The sequence below is a fragment of the Gambusia affinis genome, linkage group LG11 (genome assembly GCF_019740435.1).
Source record: "Gambusia affinis linkage group LG11, SWU_Gaff_1.0, whole genome shotgun sequence".
NCBI classification, from domain to species: Eukaryota; Metazoa; Chordata; class Actinopteri; order Cyprinodontiformes; family Poeciliidae; genus Gambusia; species Gambusia affinis.
Window position 1 is genome coordinate 15,153,688 of NC_057878.1, and position 20,421 is coordinate 15,174,108.

General features: G+C 39.3%; 1 protein-coding gene across 3 annotated transcripts; it reads left to right on the forward strand.

Moving 5' to 3' along the window:
* Positions 1-1,856: 1,856 nt before the first annotated feature.
* LOC122839666 (glutamate decarboxylase 1-like) lies at positions 1,857-19,693 on the forward strand. Of its 3 annotated transcripts, none has more exons than XM_044131473.1 (17): positions 1,857-2,375; positions 3,044-3,212; positions 4,539-4,601; positions 7,685-7,840; positions 9,249-9,491; positions 9,564-9,654; positions 13,312-13,424; positions 13,599-13,714; positions 13,819-13,898; positions 13,972-14,026; positions 14,350-14,466; positions 14,587-14,651; positions 15,687-15,765; positions 15,876-16,025; positions 16,114-16,221; positions 16,392-16,481; positions 16,970-19,693. In XM_044131473.1, the coding sequence occupies exons 2-17, from the start codon at positions 3,131-3,133 to the stop codon at positions 17,141-17,143; spliced, it is 1,782 nt and encodes a 593-aa protein (XP_043987408.1). In that variant the 5' UTR covers positions 1,857-2,375; positions 3,044-3,130; the 3' UTR covers positions 17,144-19,693. The 3 variants fall into 3 exon arrangements, with proteins under 3 accessions (XP_043987408.1, XP_043987409.1, XP_043987411.1); XM_044131474.1 differs by having other exon boundaries at positions 1,857-2,273; XM_044131476.1 differs by having other exon boundaries at positions 1,857-2,273; positions 3,117-3,212.
* The last annotated feature ends 728 nt before the right edge of the window (positions 19,694-20,421 follow it).

Sequence of the window (20,421 nt, forward strand, 5' to 3'; positions counted from 1 at the left end):
CAGACTGGCGACCTGTCCAGGGTGTACCCCGCCTCTCGCCTTGGACGCAGCTGGAGATAGGCACCAGCAACCCTCCCGACCCCATTTAGGGAAGAAGGGTGTAAGAAAATGGATGGATGGATGGAATGTCCTGTGCATTCCTGTTCAGCCATTGTATGCCAATACTTTTTACAATCACATTTCCGTCCAAGTGCCAGCTCTGCATATTTAGAGACTGAAATATCTTCACAGAAAACCTAAACCCACATCAGGTAGCTCTTGCCGCCACACATTGGCAAAGGTTCATAGTCCTGCTGAAAGGTAAAACCTCTGCCCCCGTCTGAAGTGTATTAGAAGCCTTGAACAGGTTTTCTTCCAGAACTGGCCTCTATTTAGCTTCATCCATCAGGCCATCAACTCTGACCAGCTTTCCTGTCCCTGCTAAAGAAAACCTGTCACCCGAGCTTTAGATGTCTGCAGTTTACATCGGCCTCCTGCTGCTTCTCTTCTTACGACGCTCTTTACTGTCTGTAGACTGGACGGCCGTGTGTTTCTAGGTTTCAGGTTGTGCCAAACTCTTTCCATTTTCAGATTATGTATTGAACAAAACTCTGTGTGACGTCTAAAGCTTGGGATAATGTTTCATAGCCTAACCCTGCATAACGCACAGTGGGACTCTCTTTATTAAAACGTGTTTTGGTTCTATTGGATTTTATTTAGGGTTGGACTACATGCTAGACTAGTCCAACCCAAAGCGGGTACATCCAAATTACCTGCTTTAAAGTCTGTGGAACTGATGTGAAATGATACTTTTGCCTCCCATTGCATATCATGAATCATAATGATAAAAATCTTAACTGCAGTATAATGCTACATACGAAATGTTAAACTGTTAAAACATTCAGTCCTTCTCACCGTTCAGTGTTTAACAATGTGTTGAACATCCACTCATCTTTTCAAACAGAACAGTATTTCCTTATAAGGAATATAATAACTAAAAGTTTGGACAGTAACAGCAGAGGGAACTTGAGGCCAGATCAATTCTGGACAGGATGAGCAGTTCTCAGTAACAGTTCCAGAAAAAAAAATGTTGTTTCAGAGAAAAGAAAATGCAGATATTTATGTAATAAATGTTAAATGGATCTAAACTCATTGTCAGCTGAATTAGCTCTGACACAGGGAACCAGAGCTCCGGTCTGGTTCCCAGACAGGGTTTTCGTGGAGCTGTCCAGTGCTGAAAACTAAACCATCCACTCCGGTTTTTAACCACAGCCTGCTGCTCAACATGTGAATCGACCTTTCTAAATCGCCTTCCGCTCCGTCCATCCATCACCAACAGAGCCAACAAATCTTCGCTAAACTGCGGCTGTGTGATCTTTGCGTGCGGTCGGTTGTGTGTCCACTCGTGTCTCTGCCGTCACGCATGCCCGGCGCCTCGTTCCAGTTTAATGCCTCTGTGTATAATTAGATCCGTGAAATGTTTTTTTTTTTTTTTTTTGTAGTGGCCCACTTGTGCTCCTGTAGGAATCATCTCTGGGTTCTCGCTGCCACCTTGTGGACAGATTGTGTCCTGCACTTTGGATGTGTCGCAGGTTACATCAACACCTGCCGGTCTGCACATAAAGAGGGGCAATCAAATGTGACGGGGCAAAAATAATAAGATGTGTGACTGTGTCTAAAATGGTTTTAGCGTTGCTAAACCATTTTAGCAACGCTAAAAAAAATCCCTCATCTTATCAGAGTGCTTCCTTTAAATTAAATGGCCCTAATTAAAGCCGTATTTGGGCGCTTTCTCTCATGTCGCCCCCCGCCCTTTCCCCCTAGAACAAAACCAAATCTCCTCCTTTCTCCTCCCTCCTTCTTTCTCCAATCCAGATCCCACCTCACGTAGTGTGTTGTTCATAACACCAAGCATCATGTCCGTGACCAGGATCACAACCAGACCTGGATAGAAAACAATAACTACTTCGGGGAAAGTCGCACTTTGGGGGCCGAAAGCGGCGCCATTTGGAGCCAAACGCGCAGACAGTCTGCAGACAGCTGCTGCTGCTGCTGCTGCTGCACCGGGGGAGCTGGAGGTGCTGCTGGAGCTCCACGCTGTGACTCTCCGGTGCGCAGGGGTTCACACACACAAGCAGATGCTTTTTCCTTCTTTAAAATAAGAGCAAATCAAAGCTGCATCTTCACCGGTAAGCGGGGTGACCTTGACTGGGATCTATGGGAAGACTGGAGCACAGGTTTTCTCCTCTTCCTCGTGTCGGTGGAGAGGGAGCTCCCATTCAGGATTTCTTCTGGTAATAAATATACACTTCCCAAAAAATTTTCAATTTTTATTTTTTTTTTTGGGTGTGGGTGGAGGTGGACTAAACCTGTTCACCTGGACGCTCTTCAGCTCGGTAAGTGAATGTGCGCATTTGTCCGTCTAGACGTCGTAAACTGAAGAAGCTCATTTATACCTGAGCTGCTCTAACAGGTGTTTTTTAAATAGCTGATAACCGCTTCTTTTTCAGACAGCTTGTGTTTAATTTGGACGTCTCTTTTTCATTCTAAACAAGTTACTTCTCTCTGAAAGAATAAAAATGTTACATGAAATCACCTTGACCCTGACATTTGTCATTCAGGAGCAAAAACAGATCGTTGATAAAGATGCTGATCGCACTATTCATTTATGAAGAGAATAAAATCAAGATAAAGTTTTTACAAGCTTTTTTTTATTTATTTCTTCCGTTCTTTTTTTATTTAATTTTTGGCTTTGTGTTTTTTTAGGATATTAAACATTTGAGGGTTATGAGAATCTCTAACTGAGCATTAAGCCAAAAATGATTATAATTAGCTATTATTATATTGTAAAATTAAGGCTTCTGATGTGCAGATATTTTATTACATCTTGCAGATTTCAACCTAAACTTGTAAGACAGACAGAGTCCTTGTCTAGACTGATTATCTCTTTTTAGTTGTTGTTGTTGTTAGGGGTTAAAGATTCCTTTGGGATTTTCACCTGCACTTCACCTTCTCTCTGATTGCCTAAAGTGATTTTTTTTCTTCTTTCTTTTTTTTTTTCTAGGGGGAGGGAGGAGGAGAAGAAACGAAAGAAATAAAGAAAGAAAAGTGACCAGGCTTTCTTGACTCTGGCTCAGGGTCTCTGGGAGTGATGGCGGCGTCAGCACCCTCCTCCTCTTCCTCCGGCGCCGGAGCGGATCCCAACTCGACAAATTTACGGCCGCCGGGCTCAAGTAGGTCCATCACCGATAAAATGCTATTTTCACTTGTGCTATTTACTTTGCTGCCATCGCCATTAATCATCTGCATCGATGGGGGGCTATTGGGGAGGAGGGGGTGGAGGACGAGTGGGGGGGCGGGGGGGGGGGGGGTTGACAACATGCGAACCCACCTCTGTTCCTGCTGACTGACAGATAAACATGCCCTACAGTGATTACATGTTTTTAAAATTATATATAGGCTATATTGCATTGAGTGCCCGCATGGAACAATTGAGAATTGGCCCTGAAGTGCTCGCTAATTCAGTGATATTAAATGGACTCTAATGGTTCTCATGATCATTGTTGTCTTCATTCTAGCAGGAACAGAGAGCGACCACTCAGCCGCGCCGGCCCGGCTTTCCCCTATCTCTCGCTTGGAGCCTTTCCAAAATAATAATTAAATATTGAATATCGGGAGCAATAAGCTTATTTCTTGAATTATTTGATAGATATGAAAAAAGAATTTGATCTGTTGTATGAATTTAAAAAAAAAATTTGATTTTCTTCTTCTTTATTATTAGCATTTTTATTCATTTATTTATTTATTATTGGGGTTTTTTTTTTGCTGTCAGTTAATATGTCTGATTAAAAGCTATAATTATACCTTATTAGGCCCGTGATTTCTCTGTTTTCTTTCCGTATTTCTGCAGCCTAAATAGTTTTAATGCTCTGAATCCTGTGTCCATTTGCACATCTGCTCATTTAGGCTGTCTCCTTCCTGATAAGCCTCCAGCTTGAGAAAAATCTCTTCAAGTGCGCTGAGCAGTGGGGGCAATGATCTATCTAATGGTCCAAGGCAAGGGTTAAATTGGGATGCTGGAATTGGAATGAACACCACCTCCTCCCCCCACTCCCCCCAATATCTCCCCTCTCCGCCATCCCCTTTCCTCTTCTCCCTGAAATCGCATGCTACTGAGAATTTCGCTTTTGCCTCCCCTCCAAGGTGCCCCATCCCCTCTGAGGCTGGAGGCCCTTGATAACGCAGTAATTCTCTATCTGTCACCAACCAGCCGGCTGATGTCTGCAGACGTACCGTTCGCCTTTTATTAACCAGCATCTTTTCACTCTATTAGACCAGCAGGCTACAGCGAACTTAAATGTCTAATTAATGTGGAAGGCCCGTGGATGATGAATGGGTGACGCACGGTTAACCATGCAGGCAAATCCAGATAAATCCACTATAGCCTATCTATCAGCATATATATATATATATATATGCTGCATCACTGTCTCTCATGCATGTCTCCATAAGCAATATTACAATAGTCTTTGTTTTGTTTTTGTTTGTTTTTCGTTTAGGTTATGATGCGTGGTGTGGGGTAGCTCATGGATGCACAAGAAAACTAGGCATGAAGATCTGTGGTAAGCTTATATAACCTATGTATATTTCAGTGACGTGCGGTGAAGTTCATAGCTGGTGAGGCACTGACTTTGTCGTAATCAGATCAGATTTACAAATATGCCCCCCCCCCCTTGAATATTATTGTTTACATAAGGAAATTTCGCGCATGTGGACAACGCCGGAGGGCAAAAAGACTATTCTTTTACATACCATTCATAGCCGCGCTGTCGCCGTAGAATATTTCCGTTAACTCAGTCAAACTTGGACATGTAGATATTATTAATTTCGTGCTGTGCTCCACAGCAAAGGGAAAAACCTTTAAAGTACAACTCAAAACCACTTCTTTCTCGTTCTCTGTATCAACGCAGCTACGCGCAAACTCGTTACCATAGCAACTGATAACAAAGCAACAAAAAAATCCCAGTCAAATATTTCCTACATAAAGAGCAGAACATTCAGTCTGTTGCAGTGGTGTGGTTTTAGGCTTAATGTTTATTTTGCGACCATTAATTGCTGTGGTAAGAGGAGAAAACTATAAATATATCGCTGCACTTGACTTTACTGTATGGCTAGCTAGTTGTTACTGTCACTTACTCTGCAATTGTGAAGTCACAATGTTTGGAATCATGAGCGCCCCCTGCGATGAGGCAAGAGAACTGCCTGACTCACCTCGAATCTGTTCTCTGCCGTTTCTGTTCGCTCCTCAGCACACGAAACACGTTACACACACAGTTGATGACAAAAATAAACACTGTGCATTATACACATAAGCTAAATTATGGAAAATCAGTTCATACATTAAATATTTTTTTTGCCATTTTATTGGCGACGTACAGACAGGAAGTTAACGAGAGGTTGATCAATCCCAGGTGAGGCTCAGCTCGCTGCTGCCTCACCAGCTTCGCTTCCGAGCATTTAAATGGGAAAATGCAAAAATTCAGCGATTTTGAAGAAAAAATAATCAGAATTGGTTAAGTTAAATGAAAAATAGGTACTTTATAGTACAAACCACAGGGGGAAAATAGCAATGTAAATGATTTTATCATTATTATTTTTCCATGATGACAGGTGAAGCTCTGCCTCATGTCTCCCCTTACCGCACTTCACTGGTATATTTATTTCTGAATATTACACTGTAAATTGTTTGTTGTTAAAATAACAGCAATAAAGTCTGAATTTCACTGCAGCTCTTGTATTTTAAGTTTTGCAGGGAGCCATCAGTGCTGCTGTCAAACGACAGCACAAATCCAATAACAATAAATTACACTCTTACTGCTATCTAAAATACAACATAATTTTTTCAGTGCTCCAGAAGTTTATGGTAAGTCATGTTCTGGCTGTACCTATGTATTAATTACAGAAAAATCATTGACTCTGGTAAAAAATTAAAAAAATTACAATCAATCAAAATTTTCCTCTTAAGCCTGTCTTATATCAGTGTGTAATGCTGCCCATTTTCTATTTTGGTCATTATTTTTAAATTATTGTGCACTATATAACTGTTGGATTTACTCTTAAAAACCACTTTCCCTGCAGGAACACTCAAGTTTATTATTTTAACCCTAATTGTAAATACAACAATTTACTGTTAAAAATGACACAAAAAAAAGGTTTACAGTTCAAGAAGTGATTGCAATGCAGATGCAAATAATCACCCTGTAACCTCTGCATTTTAACCTTACTGTTGAGTTAATGTTAAACTATTTCAGCACAAAGCCTCAGTTCTGTGGAACATATTTATAGAAATAAACTACTAAAAATGATTGCTGCAAATCATGTTGTGCAGCTCAGTGCATTATTACAGATATATATATATATATATATATATATATATATATATATATATATATATATATATATATATATATATATATATATATATATATATATATATATATATATAATTATTATTATTAGCTCATATAAAAAACTCCAATCAAATCAAATAAAAACAATGATTAGTTTTACTGTGAAAATCTCTCCAACTTCACAGCTGCATATTGCTTCCATAGTAAAGAGTTGTTGTGAATGCACTAATTTACAGTTAAATCAACAGAAAATGTTTTAGAGTGTAAGTAGACAACAAGGCTGTGTTTGACATCACGCTTTACATCCTTCATGATATCAGTGCACTGTTGTCTGCAGGACTAAAATTTCTATTTAAAAATGTAAAGAATGCAAAAAAAATATCATATATATCCATATATGTGCATTTTTCTTTCTTTCTCTCTCTCTCTCTCTCAAAACTTTAAAATCAACCGGCTGGAAAAGCGTCATCAGAGGTTATCATGTCCCTCTCCTCCTGTGCGGGAACAAATGAAAGAGGGAAATTATCTGGGATGGATTTTCCCATTTCCACTTTGAGAGTCTATTTTCAGTCTGACTCCGGCCAACCAAGGACAAGCTGACATCCACCATAATGTTGAATATCACGCATCAGTGCGCAGCGCAGCTTTCTGCTATGTTCCGCTTTCTGCTGCTTTTCATTACGAGTATTTAATTATTGTAGCTGGTTTAACCACAACAAAACGAAAGAAGCAAAAAAACAAACAAACAAACAAACAAAACAAAAAAACAATAATATCTTAGGTAAAAATGATGCCGGCCTTTGAAATTTCTGTTGTTATCCCGATAAGGCTCCTTTATCAGCGCGGCCTGCTGGAAGGCGCTCCTGTCGTTTTTTTCTCACATCGGCTCTTGAGCTCTTTCATGCCCACCGCTGTGAAAAATCTCACGCTTTAATGGGGATTTACAGCCTGTACATGACAGCGATTTGTTTTTGCTTGGCTGGAGTTTGGCGCTGATGTCATTGCCGGCTTCACCTTCCAGCCCCCCCTCCCCCCCTTCCCCCCAACCCCCCTCTTCCCCACCTCCAGCCTATAAATAGGGAACGGATGGCTCCCTTCACTCATAAAAAACAGACCGAGACGATACGGTGCATCCCCCGAGGGAGCAGGGGGGATTAGATAATTAAAAAAGAAAACATTTACCATTGAGCTTTTTTTTCCCTTCTTCTTCATCGTTTTATGTTTATTTGTTTTTACGAACATGTTTGGGCAGTGTGGTCATCCTCTGGACCCGTCTCCTTCTTGTAATCGTTTAGGATTTCTGCAGAAGAACAACAGTCTGGAGGAGAGGAGCAGGATTGTGAGCTCCCTGAAGGAGCGCACGGCCCAGAACCTCATGGCCTGCGATAACGCCGGAGGAGACGCGCGTTTCAGGCGGACAGAGACAGACTTCTCCAACCTGTACGCCAGAGGTAGGCTTCGGGAAACGATGGGATTTTGAAATAAATTCCAACTTTAAGACTTGTTGCAGTTGGCGGAGAAGTGGTTTTGGGATGAAATACCAAAATAAATAAAAAATGCTCACTTAATGAAATTAGTGTTAAAGGCAATTCCTCAGTAAATGTTATAACTGAAGTTGAGATGATTCTTAGCAAAGTAAAAATAAATACAGAGTAAATTTGAGCGTCCAGAGTGATGTTGCTGCTATTTGATTGAGATCAATTATTGTAAATAAAGCTCTCAATTCATAGCTGCGGACCTTTGCTGAGGTATGGAAAATCCTTGGATTGTAAAAATGCAATAACAAAAAACTAAAAAGTGTGGCATGCATTTTAATAAAAAATTTTTTTTTATTCCGATACTAATTAATAAATCAAGTTTAGCCTTCAGACTTCACATAATGAGTCAAAAATGTTCTGGAAAAATCTGTCGACAGGAAAATATTTAATCATGGACAAGACAAATCCAACCTTTCTATAAAAGTGGCAAGAAGCAACATTTGTTGAGAGAAATCCTGTTTGCTGCAAGACATAAATAGGACACAACAAACGCATGGAAGAAGGCGCTCATACAAAAATGTAACTTTTTGTTGCATAACTGAATTATAGTCATAGCACAAGCTAACAATGAATGTCACCTCGAGAGTACTATCAACATGGTGGTGGTGGTGGTGGTGGCAGTATCATCCTGCAGGGACTGATTTCTTCATGAGTGGGGTGAGTTGGATAGGAAGATGGATGTAGTTTAATAAAGTTAGTCCTTTTAAACAGGTAAAGACTGGGGTAAATGTTCTTAAAGAAGCCATGCACGGTTTACTAGCTTTTCAACTATCCATCCATTTTCTAACACCCTTGTCCGTAAAGTGGTTGGGAGGGTTGCTGGTGCCTATCTCCAGCTAACGTTCCGGGCAAGAGGTGGAGTACACCCTGGACAGGCCAAGGCAACACAGAGACAGGCAGGGCAAACAACCATGCGCACACACACCTAGAGAGAATTTTTAGAGAGACCAATTAACCTGACAGTCATGTTTTTGGACTGTGGGAGGAAGCCAGAGTACCCGGAGAGAACCCACGCATCCACAGGGAGAACATGCAAAGTCCATGCAGAAAGACCCCGGGCTAAGAATTGAACCCAGGACCTTCTTGCTGCAAGGCAACAGCTCTACCAACTACGCAGCCCTGCTTTTCAACTAAAAGACACAAATTCAGCAGAAATTTGGGGATGCAAGTAGCTGAAGATCCTTAGCTAGATAAACTTTTACCGGATGGTGTAATGTATATGGCGGAATCTGAATTTGTCTGTGTATTGAACTGATTAGGTATTTCCACATAGATGATGATATTTGTTGTGGACTGAATTGAAACCTTTCCCATTTTGCAGATCTGCTACCATCAAAGAATGGAGAGGAGACGACCTTGCAGTTCCTGTTGGAGGTCGTGGAAATCCTCACCAGCTACATCAGGAAGACCTTTGACAGATCCACCAAGGTCCTTGACTTCCACCATCCTCACCAGCTGCTGGAGGGAATGGAGGGCTTCAACCTGGAGCTCTCCGACCAGCCCGAGTCTCTGGAGCAGATCCTGGTGGACTGCAGGGACACTCTGAAATATGGAGTCAGAACAGGTAGGAGCCCAGAGAACTGCAGCCAGGTCGATAGCTTGCATTAATTCACAGGTGCCTCTTTATCACCCGCAGGCCACCCCAGGTTCTTTAACCAACTGTCCACCGGATTAGACATTGTGGGCTTGGCAGGAGAGTGGCTCACCTCCACAGCCAACACTAATATGTGAGTACAGTTGGGATAAATCACACTGTATTTGTTCCCATTTGCTTTCCAATGGTCCATGAAGAGGGGACATTATCAGCTGGAGGAATAGTTGAATTGACGGACAGTAATTACTGTCTCCGGCTGAAGAAAACCCCAGAACCCCCTAATGGACTGTCAGTCAAGCAAGGAGATAAAAGAACACAAACGAGGACATTAGTGCAGCTACGCCCCTGCACTGTTGTCGATACTGGCCTGTGCTTATAGGAGGTGGGTGCATAATTCAACCCTGCAGGCAAACTAAATTGCATATTGATTAGTGTTCACAGTTTACATGGTGTCTTTGTTTCATGTTATGCCAGCTCCTGTGACATAACAAAATGGAAAGAAACAACCTCAGCTCACTCTGAGGCGTGAGTACACAGTGTGAGCAGCATCCCCGGATCTCTGTGGGAGGTTCTGTCCTGCAACAAATCATTTTCATACTAACTACGTCCCATCCTTTGTTTTGTGCGACTGTCAATCACAGAATCCTTCATTTGGCTACGCAGGTGGTCATCATGGTTGGATGTATTTTGCAGCAGTGTACCTCATAAACAGAGACAGCCCGGTGTGTGACTGTGGAGATAATGCCAGCTCAGGGTTCCCAGAGTTCCTACAGCCTGAGATCAATACCATAAACCAGAGATTTATGCCTTTATTGTTCACCCTTTACAACTTTAGCACCCCGATCGCTAAATCAAACTATCAACTACTGTGCAGTGTAAAACTGAAACAAAGGACTTGAGACGGAAGTCAGAATTAAAAGCTTTATACTTCGCCCATAAAATAAAAAAATAAAAAAAAAAAAAAGAAAGAAAATACTAAAGTAGTTCTGCAGAAATTATTCTCATCCATTGGGTCTTTTATTCAGTAGGTGACTTTAGACAAAAAAGCAGACTGTTTCTACACAAAACACATGGCTGACACAAAAAGAGATACTTAAGATATAACAATCTGCTTTTGTCTTAAACAATAAAAGATCTTTAGTTAATCAGCTCCTTACTCTTGATTAAAGATTAGTTATAGACCATAAATAATGATAGATTAATGGTTGTGAGGTAGAAAAGATGGATTTTCTTATGTAGTAATTAACATTCTGTAAAACAAGACACCAAATCTTTATCAGCTTATCATAGTAAAGCCAGAAATTACACTTTTTTTCCACTTAAAAAAGGTGAATTGTAGGAGAGTTGTGCAACTAAGAGTACTAAGAATGATTTTCAGAACTTCCCACAACACTGTATTTTACATTGTGAGTGGTGTGTTCACAGTAATGTGCTGCATTTTTCATCCATACATCATGTTTTGCTGGTGAGACAGACAGTGCAGTTTAATTATCACCAGAACTTCTTGACATGTTTGCTTTATCCACTACATGGTTTGTGAAAAGTCTTCCATCTTTCAACAAAGTCTATACTTTTGGAAATCTTCCATGAAGACCAAAGTTGTGATTTTGTCAACAGAACTCAACAAAACCGGTGTGTTTTTACTGGCATTATGTAAAACATAGCCAAACTAATTACATGATTTGTAAACATAGTTGGTTGCACTGGGATTTATTTAGGAGTATCAGAGTAAAGTGGGCTAAATACAAATGCAAATCGCATATTACAGATTTGTATCAGCAAGAAATCTTGGAAACCCCAAAACATTTTCTTTCCTTTATACAACCATAAACTTCTCTATTACATGAAGTTTCTATGAGAGATATTTATGAATTGGTTGCAATGTGACAAGATGCAGAAAAGATATTTAATTTTTTAAGGCACTGCATTTCAGTAACCTTGGTATAATGCAATTTCTCTGCTTGAAATAAACACCTACATCCAGTTTTACAGATGCTAAAACGTAGGAAAAAAGTCATATGACTGGCATTAAATCAGACTGCGGCGTTATTCTTTAGTCTCAAGTTGTAAAGCTTTAGCTTACAACTCTGAAAGTCATCCTATGTTCTTGTTAAACAATAAGTCCTTGCATAAAAGTCCAGCAAAATACATTGAAAAGTGTAGTTTTAATGTGACAAAATGGGAAAATTTTCAAACATTATGATGATATTGCAGGATACTCTCTGCTTTTATTCTTGATAAGCTGAGATAAATATTAGAAATCTCTATCAAACCTTAAAAACTGTATTATCTTTTCTCAGTGGCAACATCCCTTCTAACCTTCATGAGGTTTCTTACGCTCCAATTTACCTTTACTAATTACGCCATCACTTCTAATTATCCCAGATAAATATCGACTGACGCTAACAGACTGACGATCACATTCTGCTCTTTCATAATCAGAGTAACTGTGGCCTGTCTGCAGGAATGAGTGCAGCGAAATTAACGCATGACGTCTGTGACTTGTTTGCTTTTGGTCTGCACATTTGCCTCTGCTGAAGATGCTGAGCCACGCTGCAGACGTAATGTAATCTTCCTCAGATTCATTTTACTTGCTTTGCATGAACGGACGGTACACTTATGTAATTAGAGTATCACTGGTCTGGAAAAGATGGATTAGTCTGCCAGTACTGTAATTCCAAATTGACTGTGTCGCAGAGAGGCTTCACAATGCGTGGCCCGTTTGAACAAGCCCCATGTGTTCTGAGGAGATAAAAGAAATTTATTGAAGTCTTCGGAGAACAAAGCACCCCGTTATTGTTATCAGTTCTGCACAATTTTAACCAAATGGTGCATTTTAAAGAGAGAACGCAGCAATAAAATGGCTTCTATTCATCAGATGGTAAGTGTGTTAGAATACTCAGAATATAGATGCAATTAATTATTGTCATTTGCAACATTTAGTTGAGTTTATTTAACTTGGATAAAAACAGCTTTTTGTCAGTTGCATTGTTTATTATCAAATTAAGTCAATCTATTTGCATTATAACAGCATACAACAGCATAAGTATATATGTTTTGGTTTATTCAACCGTGTTTGGGGGAGAAATGAGAGGTAAAAACTCAAAATGCTGTAAAGAAAAAAAAAAGCAAAATTAGTTTAATAGCTGTTCTGCAGTCTGTCTGGAGACAGAAACCTTGGGTTAATGTTAAAGTAAAAGTCTCAAGGTCCTGTTTTTCATAGTGCAGTTTTTATTGTTGTTTTTTTTACTTTAATTGCCAAACATATATATATTACACTTTTGACCTAATTATTCCTCTGAATATGTTATATTTTCAGCAAATTACCTTTTCTCAGTCTATCGATTAATTGATTACTAAAATATTTGACAATTATTTCAATAATCAGTTCATCACAATTAATCTGATTGATCATTTCAACCCTAAAATGTTCATATAGAAGGTGTTCAGAGTCTCTAATGGTTTTCCGAGCAGCAGATCTGAAACAGGTCCTGATAAATGATAGCGACAACTTAAACTTCTCAGGTCCCCTCGCTATCTTCTGCAGAGCTTTCTCATTTGCAATTTTACAGCTGGAGCGCCATTTCAATTCCAGTTTCCTCAGAAAGTGGCCTCAGCCAAGAGCATTTCAGGAAAGCTTCATTCAGAAACTCAGCACTGATCCTGTGACCTCTGGAAGTCAGTGTCCATTTAAAATCTAAAACAGAGCTGTGTGGCATGCAGGAAAACTCTGGGTTGGTTTTTTGTTGTTTTTTTGGTTTTTTATCACAAGTAAATGTGTCTGCTTTAGGTTCACTTATGAGATCGCCCCTGTTTTTGTGCTAATGGAGCAGCTGACGCTCAAGAAGATGAGAGAGATAATTGGCTGGCCAAACGGAGAGGGAGACGGAATATTTTCTCCAGGTAAAAGGACAACCAAAGAGCTTAAAAAGAACACAAATCTTGATAAAACAATGCAAAATTCAGTCCTATGTGCTGCTTGTTATTACAACATTTGTCAGTGTACCCATGTATATAGCTATTTTGTTTTGGTTCATAGTAAATAACTGAAAATTTGCATTCTTTTGGACTTGGTAGGCGGTGCTATCTCCAACATGTACAGCGTGATGATTGCCAGATACAAGTCCTTCCCTGAAGTCAAGACCAAAGGCATGGCAGCTGCACCCCGACTGGTGCTCTTCACTTCTGAGCATGTTAGTTCAGCACTTCTCTCTGATCATCTCAGCAATTTAAACATGCTAACTTAAGCTTACAATAAGCTGGATCCATTCATTTGATGGTGTTTTTGTTCCTGCAGAGCCACTATTCAATCAAGAAAGCAAGTGCAGCTCTGGGCTTTGGAACAGAGAACCTTATCCTATTAAAGACAGATGAGAGGTTTGTTTTGTGTTCAGTATAGTTTGGAAAAAAATTTTAATATATGGAATACTGATGCCGGTTTTATTTACAGAGGGAGAGTCATTCCTGCTGATCTGGAGGCAAAAGTAATCGAGGTCAAGCAAAAGGTAAAAACAGACCTCTGACAACACCTCACCAATCAGCTTTTTCCCCTCTGTCCAGTACTTCCTGTAATCAGAGACACTCACATGAGCTTCAGCTTTGTGTGCCACTTTAATGCGACCACTGCTGCTGTCACATCACATTATGATGCTGCAGCCTTAAAATTTCTCTGCAATAAGTAATTTCTGTAGAAGAAATGAAAGTAAAGTACCAAAAGAGTGATGCTTTAACAGAGAATTTTCTTCTCTGCCCATCTCTTTGATATTAATAATCACATGGAGCAAAAAATCCTGTTAGACCGAGTCCTTTGTTTTCTTCTGCTTTTCAGGGGTACGTTCCAATGTTTGTGAACGCCACTGCTGGCACCACTGTCTACGGAGCCTTTGACCCCATCAATGAGATCGCAGACATCTGTGAGAAGTACAACATATGGCTTCATGTAGATGTAAGAGAATATGTAATTTCTACCTTTTAACTAATTAAAGACTACATGTTTGTCATCCGTTGTACAACTTGTATCAGTGTTTCCAGTGTTATTACACTACAGCATGTTGTTGCTGTGCAGGGTGCATGGGGAGGAGGCTTGCTGATGTCCAGGAAACACAGACACAAGCTGAATGGAGTAGAAAGGTAAAACATCCTGTTGAGGGAACGGCATGTTTAGTGCAAAAAAAAAAAAAGGATTGTGTTTGCAGTCCTAAAAAAAACAACAACAAACAAGCAAAAAACTGAACTGTTATAAAGCTGTTTTAATTTTTTTGTGTGCCATGCATGCTGGTGTTTCTAAAACATTTTATATAAGTCTAAACATAAAGAAATAAAGCACAATTTGTTCATTCTTTATAGTATGCTGCTGTTTTGTATATTCCTTGAACAACGCAATAGAAAAGGTGCAGTATTTACATTGTGCCACTATGTAAAAAAAAGCTTATTGTCTCTTTTTCCATCCATAGAAATGACCTGACCATCATGGACATAAACATTTGATGATTGCCACCTAGTGGTTAAACCACCATTGACTAAATAATTCAGAAAATAGGTGGAGTCTCCCTGCAAGCTCACAAGCTTTTATAATGCTGAGTTGAGCAAGAGAAGTGATATTACTATCATTTGGGAAACATTTATTTAGATTTTATAGCAGCTAGACCTATGTCCATTCTTTATTGTATCCAAAGTGAGATTCTCCTGCCTTTACTATTTTATTTTTTATATTACTATAATATCAGATATGTTGAAAAGTGATGCTATTTTTTTATTTATTCTGCTGATAATTACTTGACCACTCATGGGCTCTCGCATAGGACTGGAAAATCTGCCTAGTATACCCATGACATGTCACTAGTTCATTGCATCAAGAAATATTTAAAAAGTACATAAAGCAATGTTTTTGTTTTTTTTTTTGTTGTTGTTGTTGTTTCTTAGTATGATGAATATTCTACTAAACTGAGGAAACCCCAAATATCTTCTCATGCATAGATCAAAATCAGGATTCAATCTGGAAACACCCCTTATGATTCCCAACACTGAGCTTCTTCCTCTTCATTTAACAAGTATACCATTGGTCACTTACATCTGTCTATGTTTTTAGCTTGCTGTTTGTCTTTGCAAACTTGACAAACTCAATCACCTCACAGGGATGTGTTTACTGCTTCCATGTCTGTGCAGGGCAAACTCAGTCACCTGGAACCCTCACAAGATGATGGGAGTGCCGCTGCAGTGCTCTGCCATTCTGGTCAGAGAGAGGGTAAGCCTGTGTCATCCGCTCTTCCATCGGTGAAGATACTATGATCAGTGAAGTTGAACACAGCACTCTTTCCTCCTGTTTATCCCTCATCCTCATTGTTCCCACTGCAGGGACTTTTACAAGGCTGCAACTCTATGTGTGCGGGCTACCTGTTCCAGCCAGACAAGCAGTACGATGTCACATATGACACAGGGGATAAGGCCATTCAGTGCGGACGCCATGTTGATATCTTTAAGTTTTGGCTCATGTGGAAGGCTAAGGTGAGCAATTATCTGATTTAGCTCACTGCGAGACTCTAACATATTAAAGAACTGACTGTAATTTCATTTTCTTTTATCCACAAAATAGGGAACAGTAGGATTTGAGCAGCACATAGACAAGTGCTTGGATCTGTCGATGTACCTCTACGACAAAATAAAGAACAGAGAGGGATTTGAGATGGTGTTCAAGTCAGAGGTAAGATCTAAACGGTTTTCATGCGGCTCTTTCCACAAGAGCTTTATCAGCCTGCAAAATAATGAGGCAATATTCATAATTTACCGCGGTTGCAGCACTGATTAGATCATTTTACTTTGCTGACACAGTAACAAGCTGCGCCCGTTCCAACTGTTGTTTTCTCTTATCAGCCGCAGCACACTAATGTCTGCTTCTGGTACATTCCTCCGAGCCTCCGTGGCATGCCTGATGGGAAAGAGAAGCGCGAGAGACTGCACAAGGTAATGACTCATTAATCTGCAAATTAAGTCTCTTTTCAAACTTCTCTCCTCACATGTGGCTCATCCATAAAGACACACACGTGGCATAGGGGGGGAAAAAACAGGCATAATGGTTTACAGTGCCATGCAAAAGAATTCACAGTCTTGTACCTTTGACATTTAATCACATTACAGTCAAAGATTTTAGCGTATTTCTTTTGTTTCATGTGACAGGACATCACAAAGAGGAGTGTTACTTTGAAGCAGGAAGAAAAGAAAATATGATTTTCAACTGTTTCAGCACAATATGACCAGAAAAACTTGTAATGCATTTGCATTACAATACTTCTGATCTTTGTGCAGCACATTTCTGCTCCATGACGCTTCAAAACAAAATAACTTGTTTCTACAATATTTACTATAGGGAACTTGTTTTGAGTTTTAAAGTCCTCCAGAAGGCACTGCAGAGCAGTTTTCTAACTGCACAACATCTATAATATCTGCAACAGGTGGCTCCCAAGATCAAGGCCATGATGATGGAGGCGGGCACCACTATGGTGGGTTACCAACCACAGGGAGAGAAAGTCAACTTCTTCCGCATGGTCATCTCGAACCCTGCAGCCACCAGGTCAGACATCGACTTCCTGGTGGAGGAGATTGAGCGACTGGGCCATGAACTGTGAGAGTCCACAGCAGATTGTATTCTCCGACATTAACGAGTGCTGAGCTTTGCTTTACCCTTTGTCTTTTCAACACAGTAACATTTTTCGCCTTCCAGTATTTTATGGCAATGCACAATTAACAATAATGTACCCCGTGTGTTTCTGTCGGTTTTGTCTTTAGCTGCGTCGATGTATGTATAGAAAACATCTGACAAAAAAACCCCCAACAAAACAAAGCACAGTGGAATTTACGTCTATTATGCAAAGTGGGAATAAACCACAACAAGGTGAATAAATTGAAATGGGGTCATTTTCATGTAGAAATAATCTGTTTACAAAGAAAATGAAATATTGTTAGAAAAAGAGCATTCAGTAACACACCTAGCACATTTAATGGTTTTAAGACATGAAGTTAAGACAAAAATAAAAAAGAATAAAAATCTGGAGATTTAATCTTTTATTGTAATTTTTGGTAAGAAAATCATTGACAAGAAATCCAAGACAAGATTTACAATCCTAACAGAAAGAAAGGAATCCATTAAAAGGAGTGCAAGTACACAAAAGATGATGTTTTAAAGATTTGGAAGCAACTCTCACTCTTTTTTAGAGCAGCATCAATGGTAAAAGTCTGGTTATAATCGTTTGAACAGCTAAAAACTCTGCACATCTAGTATTTTCTCTGGGTTTCTAGGGAACAACATTTTGATGGATTTATCAACTTAATTTTACATAAGCAAGGAACATCGTAAGTTTTCATAACTAAGGATTCTAGTAAAGGTATTATTTGCAGACGTATTGCTATAGAGGGGGACAGGTGTTAAAAACAGAATTTCTCTCTGTTCTTCTTGTTCATGTAAAGGTTAGTATTGGCATGACAGCACAGCTCGCTATTGCAGGCAGATAGAAAAGCAACACTTAACCATTTTCTGCTGATAAAATTAGTGAGTACCCCTCAATGATGGTGTTGTTGAAGATACTGGTTCAGTGCTGGAGGTTCATAGCAATCAGCGCTTGTGCGTTTTCATCAGAAACCATTACTGAGAGCTAAAAATATTACCCTGTTTTTTGCAATCTTAGACAAGCATTAGCTTCTATTGTAACTGTAGGGGGCGCTGTTTCACACAGAATAATCACATACAGTCCTGCGACATTGTTTCCCCCCTGATAGATTATTTTCTTTTTTCTTATTATTGCATTTTTTCTCACAGGTCATATATATTTTAAAGCATATACTTTGCCGGCCCCAAATAAGGCGTGGAGAGTTTTCGAATATGGACCTTGGAAAAAAAATATATTTTTTTGTGTTCAAAACAAAAATTAGACTTTTTTTTTTTTTTTAAATGATGACCAATGAAATAATAAAATTACAAAAAACATGCACAAACGCCATGATAAAAGGACCTCTTTTAACATCTGATATACTGTATACTACCAGTTTTTCTAGAATGGAAATGCTGAGAAAAGTTCAATTCATTAGCATCCAGATGTGGATATGTGTAGCAAGTGAATTATACTGAGAAATACTGTAAAGCCTATCAATTCAGAAAGTGCTTACGTTAAAAAAAATTGCCTCCCCCTATGCTTGTAAAGCAGCCACAAAGAATGTCCCTCAATGTGTTATCTGTGTTAAAAATACTATATTCCAACATATTTTCAGACATAGTAAATACAATTATAAGAAATCTTCACAACGTAGACAAAAGCATATGTAACAGAAATGTAAAACATGTAACAATTGTGATCTGTGTTGTGTTTATCGAGCCAGTTGGGACGTCATAGCAGTTGCTGCAACCGACTGCAGTGACTTTTGTGTAGATTGTGATTCATTGCCTCCGTGCCAAATATGTCCTAGAATCACAACGAACAAATTCTGTATGTAAATCAAACATTCAGTCTACTGTGTGACAGATTATTGAATTTATATAGAGAGGCTTTTCTTGTGAGTAGTATATATTATCCTTTGTTTGAAAAAACTCTGATGTAAATATGTGTTTGTGAACCAAAGAAGAATTAGGTTACAGTCGCAAATATTTTCACGGAAATTGATTTAACTTTGACTTTAGTGCAAACCATGCAGTGTCGCTGTGATTCATTAACTGAATGTCATCAAGGCTCTCTGGCAGTCCGGCTGCTGCCGACAAAAAGCACATTACCGAATCATGTTGACGGGGCAGCTTTAAATTTAGAGACATATGATTGTCTGTACCATATAACATGAAATGGAGTTTAACTATAATATGCAAAATTATGATGGGTATGTGCTTTCTGTAAGCATAATTTTATGTTTTAAAAGAACTCTGCGGTTGTTTATCATTAAGCATTTTTGCTTGAACCAAGTAATGTATTTGCTACTGTACTAAGACTGAGTAAACACCTGTACATTCCTGATTTTTGTGGGGATGAAATGTCCCTTGTAGTACTTGATGTAGGCACTTTAACATGACTAAATAACTACTGTATTCACATCACTAATAAAGACATGAGCTGTAGATAATCTGCAGGCACAGGTGTCTGTGGTTTCTTTGAAAGATTTAAGGAAATAAATAAATAAAAAATTCCTGTGCATGTTAACCTGAATCTGTTGAAAATATTATCATCAAATCTTTGGGTTGCATAAAAGTTCGAGTTCTTTATTTAAACATTTTTGGTCTGTTTTTTTTTTTTTTTTTTCAGAACCTCCTCTCAGTCCTGTTAGCACCATTAGTCAGATTAATCACCCCTAAGAGACTTTTTTAAAGTGATTGATAATCTTCCATCTGAAATTTCATGAGCCCCCACAGCCACTCTCCTCTTTTCTCCCTTTCCTCACAATTTTTTTGTCATAAAATGCATTCGACTGTGATCTCTTAACATTTACCCCCCCGCCCTCACCCTCACTCCCGTAGAGCCTATTTCAAGAATCTGCCTCGCTGTGTTTTATCTCGACACACTCACAAAAAGATCGACTGACTGTTTGAGCGGCTCTCCTCCCTTCCTCCACTGGGCCGACGCTATTTCTTTGTTTCATGCTTCAGTGCAGCAATCATTACAGACCCAATGTCAATGGAGGCTTTTGTGAAGCTGCAGAAAACGGAAGGGTGGAGGGAGCGACCACTGAAAATCACCGCTGACTTCCTTCTACAGGAGGAGTAATTTCTGCTTTTGTTTGGTGCTTTTAGAATGATTGTATTCGTGGAGGTTAAATGTTCCTAAAGCATAATAATGCAGCCAATTTGGAGGCAGCCGCAGGCGAATATTATGATTGAATGCAAATGGAAACAGGTTTTATAGCTCCTGCAGTCAGTCACAGTCTGGTGGGT

Coding starts and splice junctions, on each gene's coding strand:
- LOC122839666 (XM_044131473.1), top strand. CDS start 3,131: ATGGCGGCGTCAGCACCCTCCTCCTCTTCCTCCGGCGCCGGAGCGGAT. Junction 13,715..13,818: donor TGCTCTTCACTTCTGAGCAT/GTTAGTTCAGCA, acceptor TTGTTCCTGCAG/AGCCACTATTCAATCAAGAA. Junction 14,652..15,686: donor AAGCTGAATGGAGTAGAAAG/GTAAAACATCCT, acceptor ATGTCTGTGCAG/GGCAAACTCAGTCACCTGGA.